The sequence below is a fragment of the Plectropomus leopardus genome, chromosome 24 (genome assembly GCF_008729295.1).
Source record: "Plectropomus leopardus isolate mb chromosome 24, YSFRI_Pleo_2.0, whole genome shotgun sequence".
NCBI classification, from domain to species: domain Eukaryota; kingdom Metazoa; phylum Chordata; class Actinopteri; order Perciformes; family Serranidae; genus Plectropomus; species Plectropomus leopardus.
The window spans coordinates 13,212,078-13,239,949 of NC_056486.1; the positions used below are offsets into that span (position 1 = coordinate 13,212,078).

The window sequence follows — 27,872 nt, forward strand, 5'->3', positions numbered from 1 at the left end:
TGACACAGAGTTTAGAAGTCCGAAATAATACAAAGGACACAGTTTTACAGTATGTTCGGAAATTTTAATAAACAAAAGAAAAGTGGAAAAAGAAATGACGCCAGAAAAAAAGGTCAATCTAAAGTGGGAGGAAATGGTGAGCAAGGAAAAGCCTTACATAAAATGTGTTTTCTTCAATATTCAAAGTGTTTAAAAAATGTATGACAAGGGAAAGGAAATGTACAAAGCCAATATTCCAAATGCCCTTTCATCTACAAGCCACTGTGGTTAGAATAAGTGAAAAGCATGGATTCTTGGTTGTGTTTGTTGTCCCAGAATTAGCTGAAACAAGAAAACACAGAGTATACAAGTTTGTGTGTGGATGCTACTGACACATCCAAGACTAACAAAATGATTCAGACCCAAAGCATAGACAAGCTGAGACAACCTGGGAGTTAAAATAGCTCCCACGCCCAGTGTAGATACATTTAGTCTATGACAGGTTTGGTAGTGATTGGTCAAAGGGTCGATGAAGAACTTTTTTTGAACAATATTTCAAAGTTAAGGAACATGGTAGTTTAGAAATGTATATACACTCTTAGAAATAAGGTTTACAAATTAGGGTATTTGCTAAAGGGCTGAGTTTTTACCCAGATTTGATTTGGAAGAACCGTTGCTTAAAAAATGGGCTTTTTAATGATTGTTGAAAACATGGGTGTCTAAAGGTCTCCTTTCTTTGTCTTAAAAAAATGTCTTGCTATCCTACCTGCTGGGGACACATACAGTAACAATACGCTACATATAGTTTAGGAAACCTGGATTCAAAATTGCGTGTATGGAAATTAGGCTATAAATCTCTAAGTGTTGGGGGCACTGTGCAACTGTCAGAGGAAAGCTGGTTCAGATCATTTTTGTTTTATTTCTATTTGTTCTTCAGCTCTGAAGACTCTTGTCTGTTCCTGGAGACTCTTGAGTACAGCCTGTTTCTAATTGCCCTTGCCTTTTTTCTTCTTGCCTGGAAAAAAGACACAAACATAGTCACGAATACTATTATATACAAAATACTGATTTGTATTTGAACAAGGATACGGAATTCAAGTGAGTAAAGGAATCTAAAATGGCAGTTCAGATCATCTGCAGGAGAGGTATGGGCGAGGAGGAAAAAAGATTCTTAAGGCTCTCCAAAGTTAAAATATCAGTATATTGTAATTTTCCTTATGTACAAGCAGGATTTTTGGCCTGATAGTGGTGGGATGTAAAGGTTTGGAATGGTAGAGATGGCTAAATCCACATGTATGTGCAATCAGGTATAAAATCTAACATGAAACATGAAAACCTCAAATATAGTTTCTAAAAAGCAATATACATCTCAAATTGTGCAAATTGAAATTGCTTATATAAAATACACTTGATGGAAACACTTCAATTTTGGAAAATTTCCCATTTAAGGCAAAAAAGACAATTCACATTAGATTGTATTCAAGAAAGCCCCATTCGATTGTGTTTTATCGACATTTCGAAAATACCGCTCAAATTTTGCACAAATCTGCCTATAGTTGGTTCCTCTACATTGAGCTGGATAAACACCAAATGGTGAACTTGTCTGTCTTACCTTTGGTTTTTGTCTTGGTTGTTCCAGTGCAAGGTTTGGAGACGGAAATGGTCTGTTGACACTCAGCATTAAAAAAAGCCTTCTTCAGTGTCCCTGTTCTGGTCCGTGAGCCAGAGGTCGGATCACACTCTCCCCAACTGCCAAAGCGGTACTTACAGTCAGCTGGAAAAGAGAGGTAAAAAGACAAAGAGAACATACCTGAACACATGCAACACAGCTTTCACACATACAGACACGGTCCAGTGGGCATTAGTAGGTTGAATGGGTGCCTGAAGTACTTACGGCAGTAAAAGCAGACAAATTCAGAACATGAATTCAAGGTTGAGCTTCGGCTTAGTTCTTAGTCAAACAGAACTCACCTTGTACTAAAAATAACTTGTCCGACCTTTCCACATTGAGTGAAGTGCACAGCTATAATCATAACCAGAACCACAAAATTTCTACCTTTACATCTCACCGATCTTGAGCTCCCTCATTCATGCAGCAGCTAATTCCAAAGCACACAGCCTGACCTATAAAGTACTACATTGGTTGGCACTTGGTTACATGCAGATCTAATTACAACATACACGTCTGCACGCTTTCTGCGTTTTCTTGATTACTTATTCATACCCAGAATGCACAGAAAAGCGTGGCTTTTTTTAGCTCACTATCATAATGTGGTCCCTAGCTTTGGAAACGTTTTCCTACTTAATAAGATAAATGTACAGTAAGTGCAGGTCTCCTCTCACAAGCGCTCGGACCAAAGATTTGCAGCAAGACTAAACCATTTTTTAAAGCAAGGTCGCTGTGACCTTGACCTTTAAACCTCAAAATCTAAGAAAGTCTGATCATTCATTCATTGTTGGCTCCGAAGGATTGTTGTGCCAAATTTTAAGAAATATTTTGTCAAAGCCAGAATATGGAATGGAAGTGCTGCTATGGAGGCAACACATCAACTCTTCTAGTCGTTTTGGTTTTTAGATCGCTGCAAGTAGATACGAGTTTTAACATATTTCTTTGCAAATCTTTGGTCTGAACTGGGTTTTAAATGAAAGACCAACCTGCCAAATGATGCAACAACATGGGAGAGCACAAGCTCCAGGCATATCACAAAGTATGTCATAAGCATTTGTTGCTGAATCAATTAGAGCAGAATCTTTGCTGACAACATATCAACACAAATTATCATTACAGCTGCACAGAGGTATTTATGCAGGGCTGCTGCACTGGATTGCATCATGTGTTACAGGTGTGATGTTGTTTCTTCCACGTCTGTTTTGACATGCGATGGAATCATTTAGTCAAGTGTGAACAGTTTGTCTGATGCGTTGGAAAATAAAGCAAAAGTTCACATTGGGTGTTGGAGCTGCAGATGACTTGAGATCACCTGCACTGTATCCATCAAATCTCTAACTCTACAGTCCAATGGAGCACAACTATTCTGTGAGTGTGTGTGTGTGTGTGTGTGTGTGTGTGTGTGTGTGTGTTACCTCCAAAGTCCTTTTTCCAGTTGCAAGGTACTCTACACTTCATCTTCTTGTTCTGCTGGTCACATGACCCCACTCTAAACCCTGCTCCGCAGTCCCCGTTGCTAGGGACACAGTTGCCATAGCGCCAGTCGGTGCATTCTGACCCGGACTGGGAGGGTTTGTTTTTCTCTGTGGGCACAATAATTTCGAGAACTGTTTCAGACATGCATAGTTTCAATATGATTTCAACATCCACAAATTCATACCAGTCTGCAGGGGAGTGCTGCAAACTGGGAAATGCCTGAATGCTAAATTAAGCAATTAGGTGCAAAATCTCTTTCTAATAAGTGTTTCTTTTGTCCAGCAAATGATGTGGGCTTCGTTAATAATTGGCACTCTTTTTGCGGTAAACCTGGTCTTATCCGGAGGGACGGCATCCATCCTGCTTTGGATGGAGCTGCTCTCCTCTCTAGGAATCTGGCCGAGTTTATTAGAGGCCCAAAGCCATGACAAACCAGAGTTGGGACCAGGGTGCAGAGTCGCCGTCTTACACGCCTGTCTGAATTTTTTAGCACAGTCACACACCCATAATGTAAATGTTCATTTGTTTAATTCAATATAACTCACCCATCCTGGAAAACTCTAGAGCCAATTCTATTTGTTATAGTGTACCCCGGCCCATTCTCTGAATTTCTATCTGAATTCTCTGAGCTCATATCAAGTTTAGTGCTTAAATCAGACAAAATTATTAGCATAGGGGATTTTAACATTCACATGCATATTGATAGTGATAGTTCTGCTTTCTCCACGCTTTTGGATTCAATAGGCTTTAGTCAGTGTGTACATAAACCCACCCTCCTACAACCACACCCTTGATCTTGTCCTTGCATCGATATTGAAGATTTATTAGTCTTTCCTGAGATTCCTGTATTCCTATCATATCCTCAGAATGCAAAAATACAACAAAATAAAAAAGATAAATAAAAATGAATAAAATCAGGAGATACTGACTGTTGACGTTTGTGGAAGTGGATATGAGATTTTATACACTTAAACTGCAGGAACTCATAGCGTATTTTAAAAACAGAGATATAGAAATGATGAGAAAGAGCAGGAACGACAAAGATAAAGAGAGTTTTTTACCTTTCTTGTTTTTCCCTCCAGCTACAGTTTGGACGGTGATGAGCGTGACTAACAGCAGCAGCAGCAGCGCGGCCCTCATCCTGGACAAATACACCACAGCGGCCAGAATCAACATTAAAAAAGGTACACGCACATTACAAGTGATAAACCATTAATGGTAGCATCGCAGCTCATAACAACCTGAAAAAAGGGACTTTACACCATTTAACACAAGACAACAAGAACATATGTTGTTTTAGAAATACAGCTTTTATAAATTCTCAGTGAGACCAATGTGACGTTCTTTTGTATTTCTGTATAGTCAGCACAGTCGGTAGACGTAAAAAAATATATATTATACAAATATAAATAATAGAAAAAAATCTGAAAAATATACTGATACAATTTTTATATTATTATAAACATTAGATCATAAATTTTATTTTCTAGAAAATTTTAACTTCCTCCATCAGCTCGAGCTGAGCAGCCAACATTCTTTTGCTGGAAGAGTTCTTTGAAATGAAGCATTGTTTGATGGGCTATGATTATTTCCTAGAATAACATGGTTGAATAGCACAGGCTGATAATGACACAATGGCCTGGGCACAGATTTGCAAAAAGGCCCCACCACCTTTCCTACATAAGAGCGAGACACACAGACACAGGTTTGGCATCTTTTTGTACGCATCTATTCGATGTGATTTTTTATCACCTTGCTGTTTTGGGGTGCTTTTTTTTGTCTTTTTGTTGTTTTGTGTCCCTTTGAGCTGATTTTCTGTTCTTTTGTCTCTTTTTGTAGTTTTTTTGCATTTCTTTGAGGTAATTTAATATATTTTCTGGTTGCTCTTTGTCTCTTTGGGGTCATTTGGTGTCTTTTTATAATCGTTTTGTCTCTCTCTGTAGTCATTTTGTGTTTCTTTGCGGTTTACCTTTAACTTTACCGTCTTTTTGAATGTTCCTTGTCTCTTAGTTTTCATTCAGTGTCTCTTTATAGTCATTTAGTGTCTCTTTGTAATCGTTTGGTTTCTCTCTGTAGTCATTCAGTGTTTCATTTAGGTGTTTTTTTGGTCATTTTTGTCTCTTTGTAGTCGTTTAGTGTTTCATTAGGTTAATTTAGTCTTTTTTGTTCCTCTCTGTGTTTACTACTGGGAAAGGTGGGCAGATATTTAGTGCTATCCGCAACCTGTATCCCTACTGAGGCACGCATTTATGCTCCGAATACAATACAGAACAAGACATCAGCTATAAGCACAGCATGAAAAATGATCACATCGAAGATTACGTTCCCCAGCAGAGAGCTACCAATAACAAACATATATATATTGCTATAATATGTAGTTCGCTTCTGTAGGGTTCTGGGTTCAGCTTCTAGTCCCGCTGCATACCAGATACTTATCGAAATGATTCTTCATTTAGACGTGAGATAAAAAAACGGCCAGCAGAAGATGGATGTTATTCATGTTTTTCAATCCGCAAAACTCTTTTATCTTCAAGTGAAGGCTTCAAGCTTGCCAACAGACATCATTAGCTATCACTGGCTTTGCCTCAGTAGCCAGCAGGATCTGACATCGACGGATTCACCCTAAGGCCTCAGCGCTAAGCCGATCTGATCATCCTCTCTTTACTGGAAAAGTTTTAAATATTCTTTTTTACCAAAAAGTGAATCAACAAATAAACTTATTTGAAACTAACATTGATGAGTTAGAACTCATTGATGTATGTTAGCATGATTCAGTTGTACTTTTATAAAGTTATTGAAATATAAAAACGCATGACACATTGGTCACAAGGTCCACGTACTTGTGGAAGCTTTCAGCCACATCTTTTGGCTCTGATCAAAAAAATGACAACAAAGCAACACAAAACAACTAAAATAACCACATGTAAGTACAAAATGACCACAAAAAAACACATAAAGCACCCACAGGGGAGGACACAAAATGTCTAAGAAGGATGCAAAATGACCTCAGTAAGACAGAAGCAACTACAAAACACACAAAACAACCAAAAAAAAGACAAAAATGAATCCTGCAATAAGACAAAAATGACTGAAAGTGCTGAAATGCCAGTTATAATAGTAACATCAATGTGAACGTTTAAGATCAACAGACAGTGAACGTTCCAGATGCAAATATACATTACTAAGCAAGACGTGCAATGTCAGCGTCCTCACGAAAAGCTCAGACAAAACATTTCTTTTAGGGTTTAGCTTCTCTCATTTTAAGTCATACACAGCAGTGCAAGCAGAGCTGGTGGAGCATGATGGAGAGGATGTTTCACACACCAACCAGGCTGCAATTATGCACTGCTGCACTAATAACCTGTCCAGGGACTGCGGTTGAAAAGCAATGCAGCAGCATCCCATGAGGAAACGCTTCCAAGCTTTTCCAGGATCATGTGAAGTAGCAGCAGGGGGAGTGAGAACATTTTTATGGCCGTAAAGACCCTGGTCAAGCCGAGCCTCATTTATGTATCTTCCAGTGCTTAAGAGATTGGTTTTAAGATCATGTTGGTAAGACAGCTGTGATGTTAGGAGACAAAATGAGGCTGAGAATTTACTTTGGAGTTATGCATTTGGAGAGTCCCATTAAGGCTCAGAATGAAGGTAAGAAGTCAATATAACTGTGTCCAATCAGTGTTGAGGAACGACTTAGAGTCTTGTTGCAGGTTAAGGGTTAATGACGGTCCCCTCATCCCCACAGGATGCTTCTTAACTACTGCAGGGACATAACATTTGTGGACACTTTTTTTGCTATTTAGTGGTAGCAAACACACAACTAATCCATTTAAAAACTGCTACACTTACTACACTTAAAAAATAAATAATAAATCCCCTAAGCCCCTCTAAATTAAAAAAAAAATGGGCCCCCAAAAAAATCACAATTATTAGAATAAAAACAATATAAAAGAAACACTGAAAATATTTAAAAGGAATAAAAAAAACACCTCCAAAATTTTATTTATAAAAAATAGAAAAAAAAAACTCATCCCAAAACTTAAAAAGAAAAATAATTATTTAAATTATAATTATTTTAAAAAAAATGTACTAACTGGTTGATCATTTAACTAATCACTGCAGCTGTACTTGTTTAAAATGTTTGGTAATTTTACATTTTATATTTAATTTTAGTACAAAACATCCTATTTCATGAAGTCTTGTTGTGTTTTAATGCAAATATCCTATTTTTTAAAGTAACAAGCGTTCAGATGAATGTAGTGAAGTAAAAAGTGCAATACTACCCTCCGAAATGTAGTGGAGTAAAAGTAGAAAGAAAATGAATGGCATGAAAATGAAATACTTAAGTAAAGTACAAGGACCTCAAATTCATACTAAAGTACAGTGCTTGAGTAGATGTACTTAGTTAAACTCCACAAATTAGTATTACACAAAGATTCTGTGTGTTTTTGATGTTCATGGGGAAAAGTATCCAGTTTTGGGGCCTCAGGATTCCATCGTTGCTCTTTGCAGATGATGTGGTTCTGTTGGCGTCATCACACCGTGACTTCCAGCATGCACTGGGGCGGTTTCAGTGTGAAGTGGTTTGGATGAGTGTCAGTACTTCAAAGTCTGGGGCCATGGTTCTCTGCTGGAAAACTGTGGATTTCATCTTCTTGGTTTGGGGAGAGTTACTGCGGCATAAAGGAGTTCAAGTATTTCGAGGTCTTGGTTGGTTTGGCCAGTGTTGCAGTGGGCCGTCATGGTGAAGAGGGAGCTGAGCCAGAAGGCAAAGCCTCTGGATCTACCAGTCCATCTAAGTCCCAACCCTCACCTCTGGTCAAGAGCTTTTGGGTAATGACCGAAAGAATGGGACTGCGGATACGAGTGGCCGAAATGAGTTTCCTTTGAGGGGTGGCAAAGAGATAGGGTGAGGACCTTGGAAGGTTATAGGAAGTTCGGAGTAGCGATACTGCTCCATTGCGTCAAAAGGTGCCCGTTGAGGTAGTTCTGTCATCTGATCAGGATGCCTCCTCTTAAAGGAACCTAGAGGAAGAGTGGCGTCAAATCTAGAATCAAACTCCTGACAGAAGAGTTTCATAAAGATGCTTGAAACTGTGAGCTGGAGACCACTTCATCGAAAGACGTGGCGGACGTTCTGAAGAGGTTCTTTAGGGAGGTCGATGACCCTGTCTTCCTGGCCGACCTCCACCCGCTGTGGCAGGAAGCCACCAAAATCCCTCAGAAGAGTCATCCTGATGTGTTCTGGGCACCTCCAACCAGTAAGGGGCCCTGAGGCAGACCCAGAACATGCTATAGGGATTGTATATCTCATCTGGCCTGGGAACGCCTCGGGTTTCCCCGAAAAGGAGCTGGGAAACGTTACTGTGGAGAAGGAATAATTTGCCCAGGCTGCTGTCCCAGCGACCGGGCCCCGGATGAACACGGATGGCTGATTAAAAATGCCTCAAAGAGCAAATAAGGGATCTCAGTGCCGCTAACAGCTTGCTGAAGTGGGATTTTATTGATTTCTATAAAAAATTGAGACAGCTATTGTGTTGTGAAAATTTGACATGCCAGGACCCGCAGGCAGAGCGCTGTGTGCAGTCTTAAGTGCAGCACAAACAGAGAGGGAAAGATGTACTGTATGCCTTTCAGCCGCCACAGAGCCAGTGAGCGAGGGTGAGTGACAGACAGAGAGACAGGCTGAAAGAGCTTGGCTTTTCATATTTTCAATATTTCAGTAACAACTAAAGTACTGTGACAGTTAAAGTCACTTCAGTGAAAGTGATAGTGACGGCAAATCAAAAGATGCATATTAAATGCACTTTAGCGCTGCTCCGTACTCTACCCTGCAGCATTCCTGGTTCCAATCCAACTGGGGACTTTGTTGTGGGGTTACCCCCCTCACCCTGTTATTGGACTGTTTCCTGTTTCCAGTGTACGTTCAATGAATAGTTTGGATTTTTGACTATATATTTCATATTTCATATAACTATGAAATTATCTGGTTGTTTTTTTACATAACTTTTTTGCCATTATGCTCTTTGTCTCTCCGACTGTCAGTTTGACACGCGAGTGCCAGCCTCCCCTCAAATTTACATGGAAGAGAATGCCAACAAAGGGAGCATTCAGCTGTGAAATTATCAACTTTTTCCAAACCCAAAATCCTCATCTGCGAACCACTTTTCATTAAATATACATTAGTATTTTTTCTTGGGGGGGCCCTTTATAACAGTGTCCCTTGTGGCTCATAGTTAGCTCGGCTTTCTGCAGCGTTTGCTGACGAAGCACACCAGTGCATCATGATTATTCAGTTATATCGCAGGTTGATTTTTTTTGTGTTTATGCCTGCACTCTGACATGTTTAAATGTCGAAAACAATACGTCAAATCTCAGAGATTGAAATGACCTAATTTTGAGATCATTTGTAAGACAAATTGGCGTCAAAAGCACCCAAAATGAGACGAGAGAATGGAAAAAAGATCCTGCGAAAGACACGACTGAAGCACTACAGCCAGTGCTGATTGTGAGCTGTACTCTATGTCTGTAGATAAGTATCATCATAGTGGAGCTGTGGCCTCTTTTCATTTGGGCTTGACATTTGTTTGTGAGTGTGTGACAGAGCTTGAAAGCGACTGTCTTCCTGGCTCAGAAGCCTTCACCTTGTAGAAACAACCAGATAATGAGAGAAAACTCATTTCTGACCTATAAAGCTGTAAACTCGCTTTGGCTTGATGTAAAAGAATCGAAAGTAGGTTAAAGCAACAAAAAATGTGATTTTGTGTTTAGATTTGGGTAACAAAAGAACATGGTTAACTTTAGGTAACAAAAAACTGTAGTTAGGTTTATGCAATTAAATGGTTAGGATTAAAAAGGTCATGGTTTGGCTTTAAACTCTGCCACTGTTCATACGTTTTCCTACGAAAAGTAATTCACAAAATTTCCTACAAATCCCGTGTAATCATGAGTCAGAAATTTGTGTATAATCCAGGTATTTGGAAAAGGCTGCAATGATGTGACCAATGCACAGATAGGAGTGAAGATTGGGTTAGGTTTAGGCGACAGAACCACTTGGTTAGGTTTAGAAGAAGATCATTTGGTAAATAACCTGACGTGACACAAATTCTATGTGAACTACGTCAGTAAATGACAACGTAGATTGCATAGCGTTACTTTAAAACAACGTTGACTTTTGGTTTCCAAGGGATGGTTCCCTTGGTGAAAGTCTAGTTTTATTTAACCCATCCTCCTTCCATACACGGACCCTCTTGCTCTCAGTGTTTGGGGTGCCAGAGAGTCTGTATAAACAGAGCGAAACAGAATATCAAGTTCATGTTATCAGGATGCCAGGCCAGCCTGTCTGCACATAACGTAGCGAGTGAGAAGAGACAGAGGCCAAGAGAAACAGGAAGCAGCAAACAGAAAGAGAGAGAGAACCCTATCGCAAGCTCTTTATCCATGATACAAAATCTCAGTCTGAGTGAAGCCAGTGACCGAAAAACACACTGGGATCACACCACAGGGCTTGATTATGTGCGCCAGTGTAAGTATGTTTGTGCAGTACAACAGTAGCTAAGAGTGGAGGAACCAATTAGACAGTAGGTCATATGTCCTTTTTAGATTTTATGTGCTCTAATGCGTATTTCTACTTAATATGAGATCACATTTCACATACTCGTCCTCAAAGTGACCACAAACACATGTAAAGTACTTACAAAAAGACTCAAAATGATTACAAAGAGATACAAAGCAAATACAAAGAATCTCAAGATGACTACAAAGACACAGTTGATTACAAAGAGACTCAAAAAGGAGACTTAAAATGACTGCAGAGTCACAAAAATACTACAAAAAGACTCAAAATTACTATAAAGAGACTCAAAATGACTTCAAAGAGACAGAAAGCCACCATAAAGAGTCACAAAATGACTACAAAGAGTCAAAAAGCAACTACAAAGCAATGTGAAACAACTACAAACAGACTCAAAATGACTACAAATAGACACTGTTGGCCACAAAGAGACACAACTGATTACAAAGAGACTTAAAATGATTAAAAAGAGACAAAAAGTGATCACAAAGAGGCTCAAAATTACCATGAGACAAAAATTACTAAAAAAGATGGAAAGTAACAACAAGGAGACCCAAAATTATGACAGAGAAAGAGAAGTGACTACAAAAAGACACAAAACAACCTACATAAAGAGGTTAAACAACTATAAAATCAGTGTGTCACGCTCCTGTTTAGAAGAGGTGGTGGGGTCTTTTGCACGCCTGTGCCCAGGGGCCCCATTGTCTCAGAATCCGCCCCTGTGTATCAGTTGGTTTAGTTTATATCCAGTTATCAAACCACACCCACTCTGTTCTGATGAGGATGCTAAGTTTTTGAGTGTTAAACTCTTAATAAATACTTAAAGACCTAAATAAAACTTTGCTTATTCAGAAATGAATATTTAATGCTTCTGAGAAACACTTTAGATTCGAACGGGTCTTTGATCTCGGTCATTTTGCATATAATCCAAAGATGCAAGGATGGATTGATTTTAAAGACGTGATATTTCTGCCACTGTAGTCGCTGTGCGAATGCGTCGACGCTATCAGAAAGCAAAATCCTGGTCAACAGACAGAAAAACTCTAAACTCCCCCGAGTGACTTTCTTCTCTCTGCTCTGATTATCTCTGTCAGTGCCTAGAGGTCCATCTGCCACAAGACACAAAAACAGTAAAAAAAAACAGTCCTGAAATCACATCCTGACTTTCTCATGAACATGAAAGTAGACAAAGAAAGGATTTCTTTGGGGTCAGGATGTATGAGAAGTTATTTCCAGTGGAATGAGTGTGTCAGAGAGACGAAAGGAAGAAATGCTTTCCTTCTTTCTTCCCTGACTGTGGTTTATTACGACAGACGTGGAGTCTTCCCCCATGACTGAGATTAAATTAGGATATAACCTGTGGCTGTTTCATATTTTTTTGCTCTGTCATTTGGTTGTCAGTTAAATTATACACACAATAAGCACATTTCCGTTGCAACCTCTCTGCTTATTGAGATTGCTGCTCTCTATCACAGTCGAAGAACAACCTCGTCTCACTCCCAACTCCTCAAATACTATAGCACTTCGTCCAATGGACAAAGCCCATTGGACGAATACCTAAAGGTTTAGGTGTTTTGTCATCTATACCTAACCCTATTTTTTGTTGCCTAAATCTAGCTATAGTCACGCACTTTTGTCGCCTATGCTTAACCTTGTATTTTTGTTACCGAAATCAAACTGCATTCTTTTGTTACCTAAACTGAACCACGGTCTTTTGTTGCCTTACCCTAACCCCCTTCTTTTGTTGCCTTACCCTAATCCCCTTCTTTTGTTGCCCAAACCAAACCTTGTCCTTTTGTTGCAGCAACCGAACTTTATCCTTTTGTTGCCTAAAGCACCGAATCTTGACCTTTTTTTGGCAAAACCTACCCAGGTTTGTTTATTGCCTAAACCTAACCACATTCTTTTGTTGCCTACACCTAGCTAGGCAACAAAAGTGTTGTACCCACATTGAGTTTATTTTGAAAAGTTCTGCATGCATTTTACTGTGCATTACATTGAGACGCTGTCCCTGATCAAGTCAAGGCCAACCTGCATTGTCATCCTGTATCACAAAGTAAATGAAAGACTGGAAATATAATTACAGTGAGCAATAGCTTTAAAACGCGATATGGCCTGAGCACTGGTGCACAATTCTTCTGTATTGATTGCAAGGTTGATACATAATGCCTCCGAAAAATAGCCATGTGCTCACAGTCTAAAGCCCAACGTGACAGAAGCCCTCGGCTTTACCGCCTACTCGGCTTCCTTGTGTTACCAAACTCACTTGCTTTGTGACAAGGGTTAGGAAGTTTAGCTTAAAGCAATGTGGGTGGTGACTGACTGAATCATGTTTTCCCCTCTGGGCCTGCCTCAGCTGTATGCTCTCACTGCCTAAACCACAAACCCATGTGCTCAACTTGACTCAATTCGACTGATACCAGCTCCTATACACACTTGATGCCTTCATCACTTTCCGTACAAGCCAAACTGCAGCCCATAAAAATATAGTACCAGATTTAGTATTCAGTGCTTGTTAACCTGTGGATATCATTCCTGCTGAGTTTGTCCAGACTCTGCTGCAGTTTGGTTGAGTTTGGTAACAGGAGCAGACAGATAAAGATGCAGACTGGCCTGTAACTGTTCATTAGGTACACCAGTGTAATAACTCTGAGCTCTACCATTGTGAGAATATTTTTAGTTTGGCCTATTCAGCTCTTTTTCTATCTATGTTAATGGAGGTGGACCAAATATTAGAAACACCTTTCTAAATGGGTCCCTTTGTATAGATTGTTTGCAATTACATGACTATTGTGGCAATTCAGATAGAGGGCAGGAAGTGGCAAATCCATATACTGTGTGAATTAAAAATAGAAGAATGTGACTACATTAAAGGGTTGGATGAACCTGCAGGCAGCAAGTATTGTCAGAAAGTGATGTTTCTCAAAACTTGATCGATTCTCCATTTACTTATTGGAGAAGGATATTCCCTTAAGAGCAAAGTCAATTGACTGTAAAAATAGCCAATTATGTTGTAGTAGCATAAAACTGAAAATCTTTTTTGCCTAGGACAAGAAGCCCCACAAGCTAGAAAGTTGTTGAAATTACAATACTATACTACGACTATATGTATATGTACTATATAAAGGCACGTATGACTATAAATACTAGAAAATCGAACATCAGGCAAGTGCCTGTGGCGGCTTTTTGCCCCGTTTCTGGTGGAATAAATCTCAATAATGCAGTAATCCAGATGAAATGTCACAAATGTTGAATGGACTGCACTTGTATAGCGCCTTTCTAGTCTTTCGGACCACTTAAAGCACTTTAACGTTAGAGTTCACCCATTCATGGATTGCTGATGGCCAAGGTTACCAAACAAGGTGCCACCTGCTACTCAGTGTTAACACACACACATTCACGCACCAATGGAACAGCCATTGGGAGCAGTTTGGGTTTCAGTATCTTGCCATGTGGATACTTCTACATGCGGACTTGAGGAGCCAGGAATTGAACCAATCTTCCGATTAGTGGCCAACCCGCCTTGTTAAGCATAGCTATTTAATACATGTGTTGGTGGTCAAAGAGTTATACCATCTATTGATATTGCAAATAATGTTTCCCATTGCAATGCTTTGCAGTGTATGTGAATGGTGTCAGCTTACAGGAAGAAAATATGGACTCAAATTGTTGTCTAGCATTGCCGTTCCAGTGAAACGGTCACTAAAGTGGTCAAATTTGTTCAGATTTGTGAAGATTCACTTTGTGTTCAATCCGAATGCACGTTTAGTAGTTTGTCTGGTGCTCAATGGTTTCCATGGCTACTGTGGCATGACCGCCTGAACTTGACTCTTCAGGAGAGCGGAGAGGTGGGACTGGCATCGTTTCGCGTTACTATGCAGTGCAGACCTAGGATTACAACAAATAACCTTTCATTTTAATTTCTGCAGAGCTGGCATTCAGCGGACATAGTGTTGTTATCTGACAGGACCAAGAGTCGTAGTTGGTCAGTGAAGCAAAACACAGTCACACTTTCACGCGCACACACACACACACACACACACACACACACACACAGCTCATGATAAAAGGCTGACAATATAAATTTCTGTGGCATGTTCACTTTTTAATCTGAAAAGCCAAGTGTTCTGTGAAAAAGACAAATTTTTCTCCCCAGCCACCCAAGTTTGGAGTCTGGATTCTGACCAAATTATTAGAAGTGAGGGAGGTTGAGATAAGGGCTTGAGAGCTTGTGTGTGTGTGTGTGTGTGTGTGTGTTGCTGTTGACTCTGTAATTAGGGATTTTGAAAGCAGCCAAGCGGAAATGACTTTTTATCGGTCCCCGTATGACCTACTAACTACAACAGAGGGCCAGACGGACCAGAGAGACAGAGGAAGGAATCGAGACAGATGGGTAGAGAGACAGTAAACATACACATCTCCGTGGCACCCGTAACTGACAGCCTCTCTAAACGGACTTGTTTGTCAGTCTTCTGTCTTATAACTTTGGCGCAAAAACACATCAGTTTTAATCAGTACACTTGACTTCAGCGGCGGCTTTACTCATAATTTATTTGTGTTTCTGCATCCTGAAGCGTCTTCTGACTTATGTGCTGTACACAACGGCATACATTGAGTTTTAGACTGTGGTAGCAATGTGAAATAAGGCTGAAATACACCTCCATCAAAAGGCACGTGTCAAATCAGCTTTTCTCTCCTCTCTCTCTCTCTGTTTGCAGACTTTCATGTCTCCACATTTAAGAGTGGGCTCAAGACTTATCTCTTCAGTAAAGCTTATAGTTAGGGCTTGCTTTGGCTTGCCTTGGACCAGCCCCTAGTCAGGTTTACGTAGGCTTAGTCAGACAGGGAATTTCCAATGATACTCTGAGCTTTTCTTTCCTTCTCTCTCTCTATTTACAAACATTCATGTCTCCACATTTAGGAGTAGACTTTAGACTTCCCTCCTCAGTAAAGCTTAGAGTTAGGGCTGGCTCTGGCTTGCCTTGGACCAGCCTAGTTTGACATGATACACTGAGCTCCCTTCGCCTTCTCTCTCTCTCTAATACATGTTACTAGCTGTAACTGGCTTCTTCCTCTGAGCTACTGTACTTTCTTGTCTCACAGGTTCGCACCGATCATGGTTGAAATACAATCCTAGGGAAGCATCCTTGTGGCTCTGAATGACCTAGGTCTGGCGTTTCTACTGGCACCAGTTGCTCTGTCAACATTTATTCAATATTTACTTAAATACTGAGGAAATACATTGGCAGAATTAACGTGGACACTTGCCCAGAATGGCTTTATACATAAAAAAATATACTAATGACTCAGTCGACATATGGCCAAATCTCATGAATACAAAACACATGAAAAGCGCTGTCAATTTGGTTAACAAGTTGCAATACTTCCTGCACATGCCAATCAGCTTCCCGAAAACATGCTAAACACATAAGACTCAAAGCCCCACAAAAAGTTCAGTAACGTAGCAGATTGCTGATGTAGCTGTGTGGTTATCAGACAGTTATGCACTCAGCCACAAGTTAGCCATGAGTCAGCGATTCCTACAGATGTTTCACATTAAAACCTACCGGGAAAGGAAGGATTACACCCTTTGATACTCTGGAAGAGTTTTAATGTGAAACATCTGTATTAACAACCTAAAGATGCCCAAACATGTTTCTTTTTCTCAACCTAACCTCTGCAACTTTATGCAAATTATGAGCGTAACATCTAATTTATAGAATATGATACAAACCTCTGTATGGAGATACACTGTCCTAGTTTATACTTAAGTATAAATGGATATTATACTGGATATTAAATATAATGGAATATGTAATGCATGCATTATTTCCACTGATATCTTGTTTACCTGGTACACATTATGAACTTATGTTGTCATTAACTTTCTTTTTAATATTCTTGCACAGAAAACCCGGGGGCAAGTAAAACTGCAGCAGAGGACCTGTGCACAATCCACAAATAGAGGTGTATGGGGGGCATTCTTGCACCAGGACCAGGATCGGTGGAAATGGACATATGTTGAAGTCATCAAGATAACAGGTAAATATATAAAAGTTTCCAATTTTTATATATAGAAAATCAAACTTCTAACAACACAAAAAACAAAGAGTACACTGTTGTTGTTAAAACATATTTTATCTGAAGACCTGATTCGCTCTGAGGTGAGAGGCCACTATCTGAGAATTTACGGCAGTGCACTTGAATGTAATTCATAGCTGTCAGGGTTATAAATGTTCACTTTGGGGGCAATGACGCTTTGCACAATTAAATTTTATTGAGCTGCATCTGTCTTTCTCTCTAATCGCCTTTTGGTTGCCGCTTACCAGCCTGTCCCGTTGCCCAGTTTGTCAGCAAAAATCAAAGCTAATAATATATAATTTTCTCAACACTGCTCCCATCTGCCCGGCGCGTTCCACCTCTCCGTCTCCCCTCTCTTTCATCCTCACACACTCGCACGTTCACGCACTGCGAACCCCCCCAACACAACAAAGCTACTTGTATCAGCAGGAAGCAAAAAAAAAACCATGCATTTACAACTACGACATTTCAATCGAACCCTTAAAATGTGCCACAGTGGCTTAACTTCTGCACACACACATTTCTGTGCTCACACACACACGCACCATATGAAGTGTGTGCAGAAGAGCTTTAGTTGCAGCATTTTAGAGTCGAGATGTGGGGAAAGTGCTGCGATCTGGCACAGGAAATGGGACAATTACATAAAGACTAATAAAAACCCAGCGGGCAGATGATAAGCAGCAAACAAAAGGGAGAGGGAAGTAGCCGAGGACGAATGTACAGTGCAGAGTTTGATTTACAGTAAACAGGGGCTGATGTGCAGTGGCCAAATGTAACTAAGTACATTTACTCTTTTAGTGCTATTTAATTTTTTTATTGCATTTCAGAGGAAAATATTGTACTTTTTACTTCACTATAATAATCTCACAGCCTCAGTTACTTATTTATGCATTAAAAAAGGAAATATTTAGGAATTTTCTTCTTTAATTTTCATAAATAAAACAACTTTGTATAAAAATACAAGTACTGCTGCAAGAATGAGTTAATTAAAATAATCAGTTGATTCATGGTTAATTCATTGCCAAATATTTTGGCAATTTATTTTTTTATTTATTTATTTTACTTTTTTTCATTTCTTTGGGTTTTTTTGGGGGATTTTACAATTTTCTAATTTTGATTTATTTATTTTTTATATAATTTTGATGTAAAGGGGATGTTGTTTTCCTTTTTTATATATAATTTTAAGGTTTGAGGTGAGATTTTTTTTCAAAAAATTAATAATTTTGAGTGTTTTTAGATGTTCTACTGCTGCTATTGCCAACGTGCAAGAACAAGACATAAGACAAGTACAGTACAACATGTATCCATTTCATATCCAATTATGTATCTGTAAAACTTCTGAATAAAAAAGTAAAATAGTAAAAAAGAAGTAAAAATAAATAAATAGATTTTTTATAATATTGCAACTTTTTCGCTAACTCATAATTTATAATAAATAAAGTCACATAGAAAGACTGGAAAGTCTGGTAATATGGTATAAAAATTGAAAAAGTATAAATGAATGATCAGAAGTGATAGATGAATTATTGTTATTATTATTATTATGAAATATCCTGTTTTTAGACACTGTTGGATTATTATTTTAAATATAATTAGGATGTCTCAGCTGCACAGCTGGGACAGGAATGTGAAAAATGTGCAAAACACCATGATATAGAAGTATTCCAAAAGTAATCCAAAGTATTTGGAATACTTTATTCAGTTTAAATAAACTAATTAAAAATGTTATAAAATACATTTCAGGGCACATAGTGGAATAACATTGACAGTAAATATGACGTGGTTGTTTTAAACATTCGTTTTAACCCTTTAACACTTGATGTCATCAGTTTTTTGTGTTGCGTTCAGATGCCTTTTGCAAGCATTAAAACCTTTGAAACCTGAAAAACAAAAAGATTGGTTTCTTTTTCAAAACTTGAAGGAAATAAGGCAAACTGTGAAAAAAATAGGGAAAAGATGTCAAGAAAATGGCCTAAATTTTTTTTTTTTTTTTTTTAAACAAGGAGAGATAAAAATAATATAAGTATATTAAAAGAAGCTTTTTTGTGCAATTTTCTCTTTGTTGTTTTTTTTACTGATTTCTAAGTTGCTCATTATATCCCCCAATCTTTAAAAAAAAAAGTTGCTCAGGTTTCAAAGGGTAATTTTGAATACACAAAGACATAAAACAAGATTTTTAGACTCATTTTCTCAGAAACACACTTCACATATGTCAGCTGTCGAGGTTTTTAGCAAAACTTGACTCTTTGTTAAAACAATCAACTACACACACACACAAAAATGAATTATTGATACAGTTTTTTGTCAGTTTTGAAAGTTCAGAGCATTTCTGTAAAAGATGAGAGCACACTTACTTGTTTGCCAGGCTGTTGCAGATCGACTCAGGGGGAAAGTTCTGTCTCTGTCGCCTCCTATAACTCTCATTCATGCACCTCCCCGAGCCCCCTGCTTTTGTCTCCCAAACCAGTTCATTCTGGTTGCATTAGCCCCGTTCACCCCACGCCCTCAAACACACACACACACACACACACACACACACATTAACCATCCAACCAACAAGCCCCTGACTCATCTGCCTGCACACATGTGCTGGCAGGATGCACGCACAACCCTCTGCAGGCCGCCGGGTCAACCGGGTCACGCAAAAGTGCTCGACCAAACACATTTCTCCACTTTACTTTTGTATTTGGTTGATCACATAGATCCGCATCAGTGCACGAGACAGAAAAGCGGCGCCTATAAAACTCCAGAAGAATCTCGCGGCAGCTTTTTCTTTTTTTTGTTGCGTCTTTGATCGCTTTTCTTATCGGATGCGACTGAATCGACTCACGTCTCTGCTTTCATCTCGCAGCCATATTGTGGAGCTGATCTACATCGAGGCAAGAATAACAGCAGAGAAAATCTGGAAAAAAAACTATAAGAGAAGCTTTGATGGTATTTAAAAAAAGCCAAGAGCCAGAGAGATTCTTTAACTAACATCGCTTAGAACACATATTACTCCAAATAAACTTTTTTTTCACAATAACCCTTGAACCATCAATTTTTCAGCATTACTATATATATAAACGTGGCTCCGCGACAAGTTGTTGCTGTAGGTGTTGCTCGCCGCACAGCAGTTCATATAGTGTGAGTAAGCTTTTGTAAAAATGAGCGTAAGAGCACTTGGCAGTGTGTCATAGCGCTGATCAAAGACAGCAAAATAACCTCCGAAATAAGGCTTTTATTATTCATAAGAAATTAGCTTGTACTTGTCAATGGGAAAATGAATAGAGATTTTAAAGGAATGAGCTCTCACAGAAAGCGGGCCGCGTTGCTTCTGTGAATGCTGTCCGTCGCTCATTTCTGCAAAAGGAATCTACTTTTAAAATCTCCCTGTCACAGTATGAATATTCTCTTTTGCTCTGCATATTTCTTATCACAGTGAAAAATGTCCCAAAAAAGTGTTCTTTCCTTGTTTATTGTAACATCTGCTGATGTAAAATCTCTGTTTCATCAGGTTCATTGTGGTGAAGTTACAATCAGGATTCAATCCGAATTCAAAATGCCTTAAAGCAGTGGTTCCCGATGGATGGGTTGCAGTCCAAAAGTGCAACCGTGTCAGGTTTGTGAGAAAACACACTTTATTTTGCTTTGAATTTGCAGCACAGAGCTTTTATTTTGAAGTGCAAGTTTCCAGCTGTGGATTGAGACTTTTTTTTTCTTAAGAACAGTAGGTGTACTTGGTATTATGTGGCTTTTTCTTTTTTCTTCAAAATGATAATAAGGGACTGTTCTTTATTTATCAGAGGAGGGGGGTGGCTGTATATTGTTTGTTTTGTTCTGGGGTTTTTTTTTGTTTGGTTGTTTTTTTTTTGTTGAGTTTGGTAAGCATTTTTTCTTTAAAAATCAGAAAAATAAATTAAAAGGAGAAAAAAAAGAATTTTTAGAGGAACAAATTTAGAAACAATTTAATTAATTAATTTAATTTAAATCACCCAAAAATTTAAAAACAGAAAATCACAAAAAAAAATGTATTTAAAAAAAAAAAAATCACCAAATATTTTAAAAGTCCAAAAACATCATCTACATTTTTCAACGTGCTGTGAAATTGTGAGGTTACTTAGTCGGTCTGCTGTGGGATGAATTAAAGAACTATATCAATGCATTCATATGCCATTTGTAAATTTGTTCTGGCACTTGATCAGTGTTGTAACTGTTCGCTGAGGATATATTTACCAGGACTTAAAATAACTTTGTGTGTTTCACGCCGGAGTCCAGAATTCGCTTCTTTTTTTCTCTACATCATACCATGTGCCATGGTTGGGGATTGTAACTCTTCGTGACAAATCCCCAACCATCGTGATGGTAGATGGCTGACACGGAAGGATACCTAAAAACGTCAAAGGCGGACGCGTTAAGTCTCAACAGAGCGGCGCCGCGTGAGAATTTCAGGATCAACACGTTGATGCCAAAGTCATTTTGTACTGCTTTGGATATTCGTAGCGTCCGTATCTCTGATTCATCACATTTCTGCAAACCGTCGTCCTGGAAAAAATTTAATAATCATTGTGATTATTGAACATCAGAGGGATTAATGATTGTAAAAATTTTACATTTTTAGTGCTGAAACAATCACAAACAGGGAGATGAATGTAAATAAATATGAATCACACATTAATAATTTAAAATGAACTCCATAAATGCACCATTGGCTGCAAAACAACCTCATTTCCCGTCTCTTATCACCTGCAGCTAACACGGCTAAAACCGCGCTCCGGAGAGTGCCCGAGGTGTGCACGTTCTCGGTACACATTACTGCTTTATAAACACCAGTTTATGTTTTGAGAAAAGGCGTACCAGGTTGTTGTTGATGCTTTTGGCCCCTGGCTTTGTATGTTGTATGTTTAAGTCACTTCAGAGTTGTCTTTGAGTGCATCGACCCACCTGCTCCCGCAGCTTCTGTCAGTGCGGCCAATGTAAATGTATTATTTCCCCTGAGGGAATCCATTCCTCCTTCATAGAAATAGTACAAATCTCTGACTCATAGCTTCCTGGAAGGTTTGTGGTACATTACACTTCACGCTATAGAAAGTAGTCAGCATTGGTTAGTACAGGGTCATCACACATTACATTCATTTCTCTCTCTGTTGGAACAGCATGTACCGTGACTGTTTTTTCTACCGTCCCATTTTCACCGTAACTTAGTACGTCTGGTCATTTGTAGTGGTGTAATTTTTTTCCAAGGAGATCTTGAAAGCAGTTTTGAAATGAAAGTAAACTTTTCTCTTAAATAATAAAGCAAAACTGGAACGCTATTTTTCATATTAAATATGCCCTCTAGTGTTTTGCGCGTGTTTTTTAGATTTATGAGAGAAAAAAAAAAAAGATAAAAATCATAATTTTATGAGAAATTAAATCACTGATTTTTTATGCATTGTTTGTAGGATAAAAGTACGAGTTGAATAATATCAACATAAGACAATAATAGTTGTTTTTCTTTTGGAATATTTAGACTTCTTTTATTTAATTTGTCACTATATTCTAAGATTTTTTTTCTTTAAATAGCACTAATCCTCCATCATAAAATAATAATTTAATTCTAGGCATCAGTAAGAATTTTGCCTTTTCAGACAAAATGTTTCTGTCAAAATGTGGAAGTCTTTTTAAATATCTGTTTTTTTGGGGGGGTTTTTTCGGCAACAAAAAAAATTAAAAATTCAAAAACATGGGAAAAAAGGGCAATGAGCAATCATTTTAAATATACAATTACGAAAATTATTAGTTTTCTGGACAATTTTTAAGAATATTTTTTTAAATCTACTAATTTCTTGAAATTTTCCAAATATTTCTTTCTTTCTTTCTTTTTTTTTTTTTTTGCTATATTTCTGAAATAAAGCTGAAAGAGCAGAAATAACAAAATAATTGGCTGAGATAAATGTGACATAGCGTAGCAGTCGTTTCAGGACCACGGACAGCTCTGTTCGTTCCATGCAGGTGTGAGTGAGGGAAAATGAGCTGTCCAGAGTGCTGAAATATCGCAATTATTATCGCATTATTGCAATCCACAGAGAGAGGGTTGATGTATTTTATCAATTTTTGGACAATATACTATACCTTGAGGATTTTTTTAATCGATATTTTGGACCACATGCTATAGTATGACATTTTTATCAAGTTTTGGACGACATGCTTTACTGTGACTTTTTTCAACTTATTCATTAGTGCATTTGGAGTCCATCAATACATATTTTTGGGTGTTTTCTAAAATAATTGGGTTCTGAAGGGGCTAAAAACCTGTCCTTCTCCAAAGCTTAAAAGGACTTAAAGAAGACAGAGTTTGAAAGGATGGTTTAAGTTTAATTTTTGACTTTGCTGCAGTCTCAAAAAGTGACCCCAGAAATTGAAATGCTCCTCAGTGTTGGTGCTCAACACAGTTCAGATTAAAGAATCAAGAGTCAATGACTTGTACTATAGACCGAATCACAGTGTTAATTGACAATAACTTTCAGGTAGAAAACCATTCAGCTAAGTACATAAATCAAATGGTCACCTAAGAAAAGGCCGGCAAAAAATATAGAATTTAAAGAGTAAGCTATATCGAGAATATTTTCCTTAACGTCAGACAGCTATTTCTGAAGGCCATAGACAAAAAGAAATTTTCTTTACTTTACACTTTAATCAGTCAGAGCGGCTGTCGATAAGCAACTCCAGTGTTCTGCAAAGTGGATAAAATGTTCTAATTTATATTATATTGATTTATCATGTGGCTAAAACACCTTTTGCTGCAGCAGAATCGACAGCAGTAGATTACTTAGCCCACGTGTTGCAAGATTTGGGGAACTGAAGATGCTAACAAAGCAACACAGTACATTAAAATAAGCCCAGTAGAAATTTCAGATAAGCTGGACCACTGTATTCTCTGCATGATCAGTCACAGCTGAAAATGACAACAGAAATGAACAATTTACCAATTTCAATTACCTCTGCAATTGAAATCGATTGCCAGTTTGTCTACCCGAAAGTAATTGTTGCTGTTCGCGCAACGTCAGCATGATTCGGCCTATATCTACATGTAAACAAGATTCAATATTGGCACAAGAAACTGTAAATAATCATATTTGATCTTTACAAAAGCCGTCTGAATGAAATATAAGCACACAATTTTCTTTGTTTTTTTTTTTTTCAACTAATGTACATTTGATCTGATCTGACTCCCAGTCCAACCTTCCCACCCCCTGCCAGGAATGTGAAGTCATCTGACATCCGATCGTTCAGCACAGGCACCATAAAAAACATCACTTCGATTATTTCCCAACATATAAATAATAATTATCTCTAGAATGTGTTGATATAAGTCAACGAAATACAGTAGATACAGTATATTGATAAAGTCTCATGGGTGAGGTACGACCAACCAAAGCACGTTAACAACATAACTGATGATGGCGTTTATATTCAGCAAAATAATCACTTTCCAAAAAGCAAACAGGGATATTACTAGGATGGTACCTGCCAGTTGCGTGATTGGTCATTCAGTCCAGCTCTTTGGTCCAAACAAGATCTCTTGAAAACTACTAGATTGCAAAGCGATCTGATACCCATATTCCAAAAAACAAAGGGTCTGATTGGATGAAATTAGCTGTGGATATTCATCGTCCAGGATGAATCTCACCTTTCTATTACTTTCTTTAACCGCTATGTCAAAATTTGCTTGTTTATATTCATCCAACGCCAAAATGTCGTCACAACAAGCACAAAATATTTTTTATAATCTCACCAAACAAAAACTTATCATAGGCTTGGGTGGTATCAGAGTTTATCAGGATATATAGAAATCATGAAGGGTTCTTTTTCGATAGAGTCATAAATATTGTAAGTAGTGCACAGCACACACCATCAGAGCTACTGGTGGAACTTAAATTCAGATGGTGTATTTTTCTGTTAGATAAGAAAAATAGGTGTGAGAATATGCACACTTATACCATCATATATACCGTTTACTGTGGTCAAATTTCAGGTATAAAAAAACATCCATACCACCCAAGCCTAACCTAACATCCTAACAATTAGATAATGTAGATTTTTGCTCCATGGGTCAATGTAAGAAACTACATTTCCTGATTTCTTTTTCACCCATGATATAATCAAATCTATAGACTCTGATAAAAAACAACAACATAGAAATAAACATTGGTTTATCGCTAATTTATGGCAGATGATTTTAGTTTGAGTCCTTTGAATTTGTTTGATATGAAGGAGTTTTGAAGAACAAGTCCGTTCCAAATTGACTCCCCAAAATCACTCTTCAAGGCCAGAGACAAAATACCTGCGCACATTCCAACACTCTTTCCATTGTTTGACTTCACTAAAACGTCTTATGACTGGGCAACTCAAAATAAAATGGAATGGCTTCTTGTACATCTCATCATATTTCCGTTCTTCCTCATGCCTTAATCAATGCATGTTGCGATCAGATTTGGCACAGCTCCCCTCAGTCTGCTGACACGTGTCATTCCTTGAAAGCACAAGCTGGAATGCATGTACCAGTCCTCCCTTCATACAGGCCTCAATGAGCTGCCGTCAGACTCATGAGGATGAGGAAAAAGACAGCAGGGTCATCATCCACGTCCTGCTCAGACGGCCGTTTCCTGGTCCTCTCTCTGTATCATCTGGTAATGCTGCCTGTTCTCCAGATAGGCTGCCAGTTCAGAGTCATTGGCTTTCTCTGCCCTGTTCTTTGGAGTATCACCCTGAAAAAGACACAAGTATACATTATTTATCTTATTTCAATTGTTTGTTTTTTGTGTTGACCTGACTTGGACCAAGAGCTGTTCCTCTACCAAGCTTCTTCTGTCTAATATCCAGTCATGGGAGAATAAAGTGGATGAGTTGTGATTGAGCAACGGGACATCAGAGACTGCTCTGCGCACATCTTCACAGACACATGGTTAACCTCTAACATCCTGGTTCATTGACAATACACAAGACTCAAAAATTCAAAAAAAGCACGCTGTTTAATCCAAACCCTTACACAGTGAGACCTCTGGTACTGTAAGACTCAGCAGTAAACAGAATAAATAACATACTGGTGACTCTGCTAACACGGTTTAACAGCGAGCTGTGATGAACACTGGGCTTTGGACTCTTGTTAAAAACAAAGCAGGCTTCAGTTGGAGTCTTATTCCCACTTGCTCTAATGACCGGCCTCTCCCCTCCTCTGCACTGTAGAGATTGTGGTGTTTCATTAGGACTCAGTGGCCGTGTCAACAGTGTGTGTGTGATAGTGAGTTTACAGCCAGCCGAGTTTTCCATTTCACATTTCTCCATAACTGTAAAGTGCTGTTGTTATGGCGTTATTGTCTGCAAGCGAAAGCAATGAGATAACGAGAAAATACTGAATTTGAAATGAAATAAATAACATGTGTCCTTGAGAGAAAGGACGCACCACGCACACACGCACATGCATGCATGCACACACACACACACACACACACACACACACAAACACAAACATATACACAAATATACAGTAAATACATACATACGCATATTCTAAGTGGCTGTTTAGGGGGGAGGGGCTTATGTGCTGATTCACTTCCAGAGTTTTGAACAGACCCTAATTAGTTGAGTCCAGAGTGTGTGTGTGTGTGTGTGTGTGTGCGTGCACATTTGTCTTTGGGGTTCTACCAGATTTGGAAACATTCCCAGTAAGAGAGTGAGTGGAAAAAACGAGAGAGAGAGAGAGAGAGAGAGAGAGAGAGAGACCCTGAGTGCTGAGTGCAGAGATATGTAGAGATAAAACAGTACTTTATCGCAATGTCAAAATCATAGTCTTGTGTTTTCAAGTCAGTCGTCTCTTTTTCCATCCATTGCGCTCTCTCACCATCTCTCTCCCTCCATTCTTCCCCCTCTCTCTGCCCCTCCCTCTCTCTTCCTCTCTCTGTATCTAGGTCATTGCTGAGTCCAGCCGGCGAGGAGCTTTTTCTACACTGTTGAAACCTTTGTGGAAAACTGAAGAAAAATGGAAGAAGATGCATGTTTGAGACGACACACACAATACACACCAAGAGACGTTCACAGCGGTAGACCTAACCAGAAAACAGAATATTTACTTAAAGGGTTAAAATTGGTGTTTTTACATCCTTGACCTAGTTTTTCTGTGTTTTTGTGTCTAAGAACTTTTGAAACTGGTCCAGTATTGACCAAGAGTGCTTCAGCCACTTGTGCTTGTTCCTGAGTTAAGACATTTAATTGAAGTTTCGGGTGGTTTTGCTCAGAGAGTTAATGCACTTGCTCAGTGACTTGGAGATTGAGAGTTGGTATCTTACCTGGGACAGGTGAGTTTTTTAGCTTTCTGTCCAAAGATAAGAGTGAAATGGAACATTGAATACAACTGAAGTGTCAGGTGGATTAGCTCAGAGCGTTATTGTGCTTGCTCCCAGACCCGGAAACCAAGGGTTTGAATCTTACTTGGGACAAATAAATTTTAAAGTTCCATTACCAAATGGAAAGGTTAAATGCGCCTGGAGAAAAAGCTTGAATGCAGAAGATGATGGTGGTGATGGTGGTCTGGTGGATAGGCTGCATGGGCAGTAAACCAAAGATTGATGGTTCAAATCCAGCATTGCCAGAACTGAGTGTGCTTCTAGTAACTTGGAGGTCCTGAGTTTGAATCTTACCTGGCACAGGTGTCTTTTGAACGCTCTTGTCCTAAGTACAGAGCCAAAGGAGACGTCGAAAACAGTTCAAGTGCTGGGAGGGTTAGCTCTGAGGGTTAAGGTGCTTGCCTCATGACCAAAGGGTTGTGAGATTGAATCTTACTCGGCACAGGTGTCTTTTGAATGCTATCGTCCTGAGTACAGAGCCAAACGAGACGTTGAAAACTCTTCAAGTGCTGGGAGGTTTAGCTCTGAGGGTTGAGGCGCTTGTTCTGTAACCAGTAGATCATGAGATCAAATCTTGCTTACCTATTCCACCTGATAAAGCAGTTCGCCCTGCTGATATAAGGGTCATGTGGTGTTGACAGGGAAATTTCAGTGTTGGTCAAAGACTCCACTGATATATGAGTCAGTTAAGCTCTGGGCAGGGAAAATTCACCAAATAAAGTCAACCTAAATC

General features: G+C 38.7%; 2 protein-coding genes and 1 long non-coding RNA gene across 7 annotated transcripts in view; 1 reads left to right on the forward strand and 2 right to left on the reverse strand.

Moving 5' to 3' along the window:
* Positions 1–42: 42 nt before the first annotated feature.
* On the reverse strand, positions 43–19,223 carry LOC121962651 (midkine-B-like). Its single transcript, XM_042512882.1, has 5 exons — positions 19,130–19,223; positions 4,186–4,265; positions 3,064–3,231; positions 1,592–1,753; positions 43–994 (listed from the first exon to the last, which is right to left on the reverse strand). Exons 1-5 carry the CDS (start codon positions 19,201–19,203, stop codon positions 966–968), a joined length of 513 nt encoding a protein of 170 aa, XP_042368816.1. The 5' UTR covers positions 19,204–19,223; the 3' UTR covers positions 43–965.
* Positions 16,671–26,727, forward strand: LOC121962652. The gene is made up of 3 exons (XR_006107151.1): positions 16,671–16,736; positions 20,272–20,376; positions 26,705–26,727. It is a non-coding gene; the product is annotated as an uncharacterized LOC121962652 (long non-coding RNA).
* dgkza (diacylglycerol kinase, zeta a) overlaps positions 23,091–27,872 on the reverse strand; it is a 115,334-nt gene continuing 110,552 nt past the window's right edge. For all 5 annotated transcript variants that reach the window (XM_042512879.1, XM_042512880.1, XM_042512878.1 and 2 more), the window contains one exon: positions 23,091–25,504. In XM_042512879.1, coding sequence (XP_042368813.1) covers positions 25,388–25,504 — 117 coding nt within the window. In that variant the 3' untranslated portion in view covers positions 23,091–25,387. The remainder of the gene's footprint in view (positions 25,505–27,872) is intronic.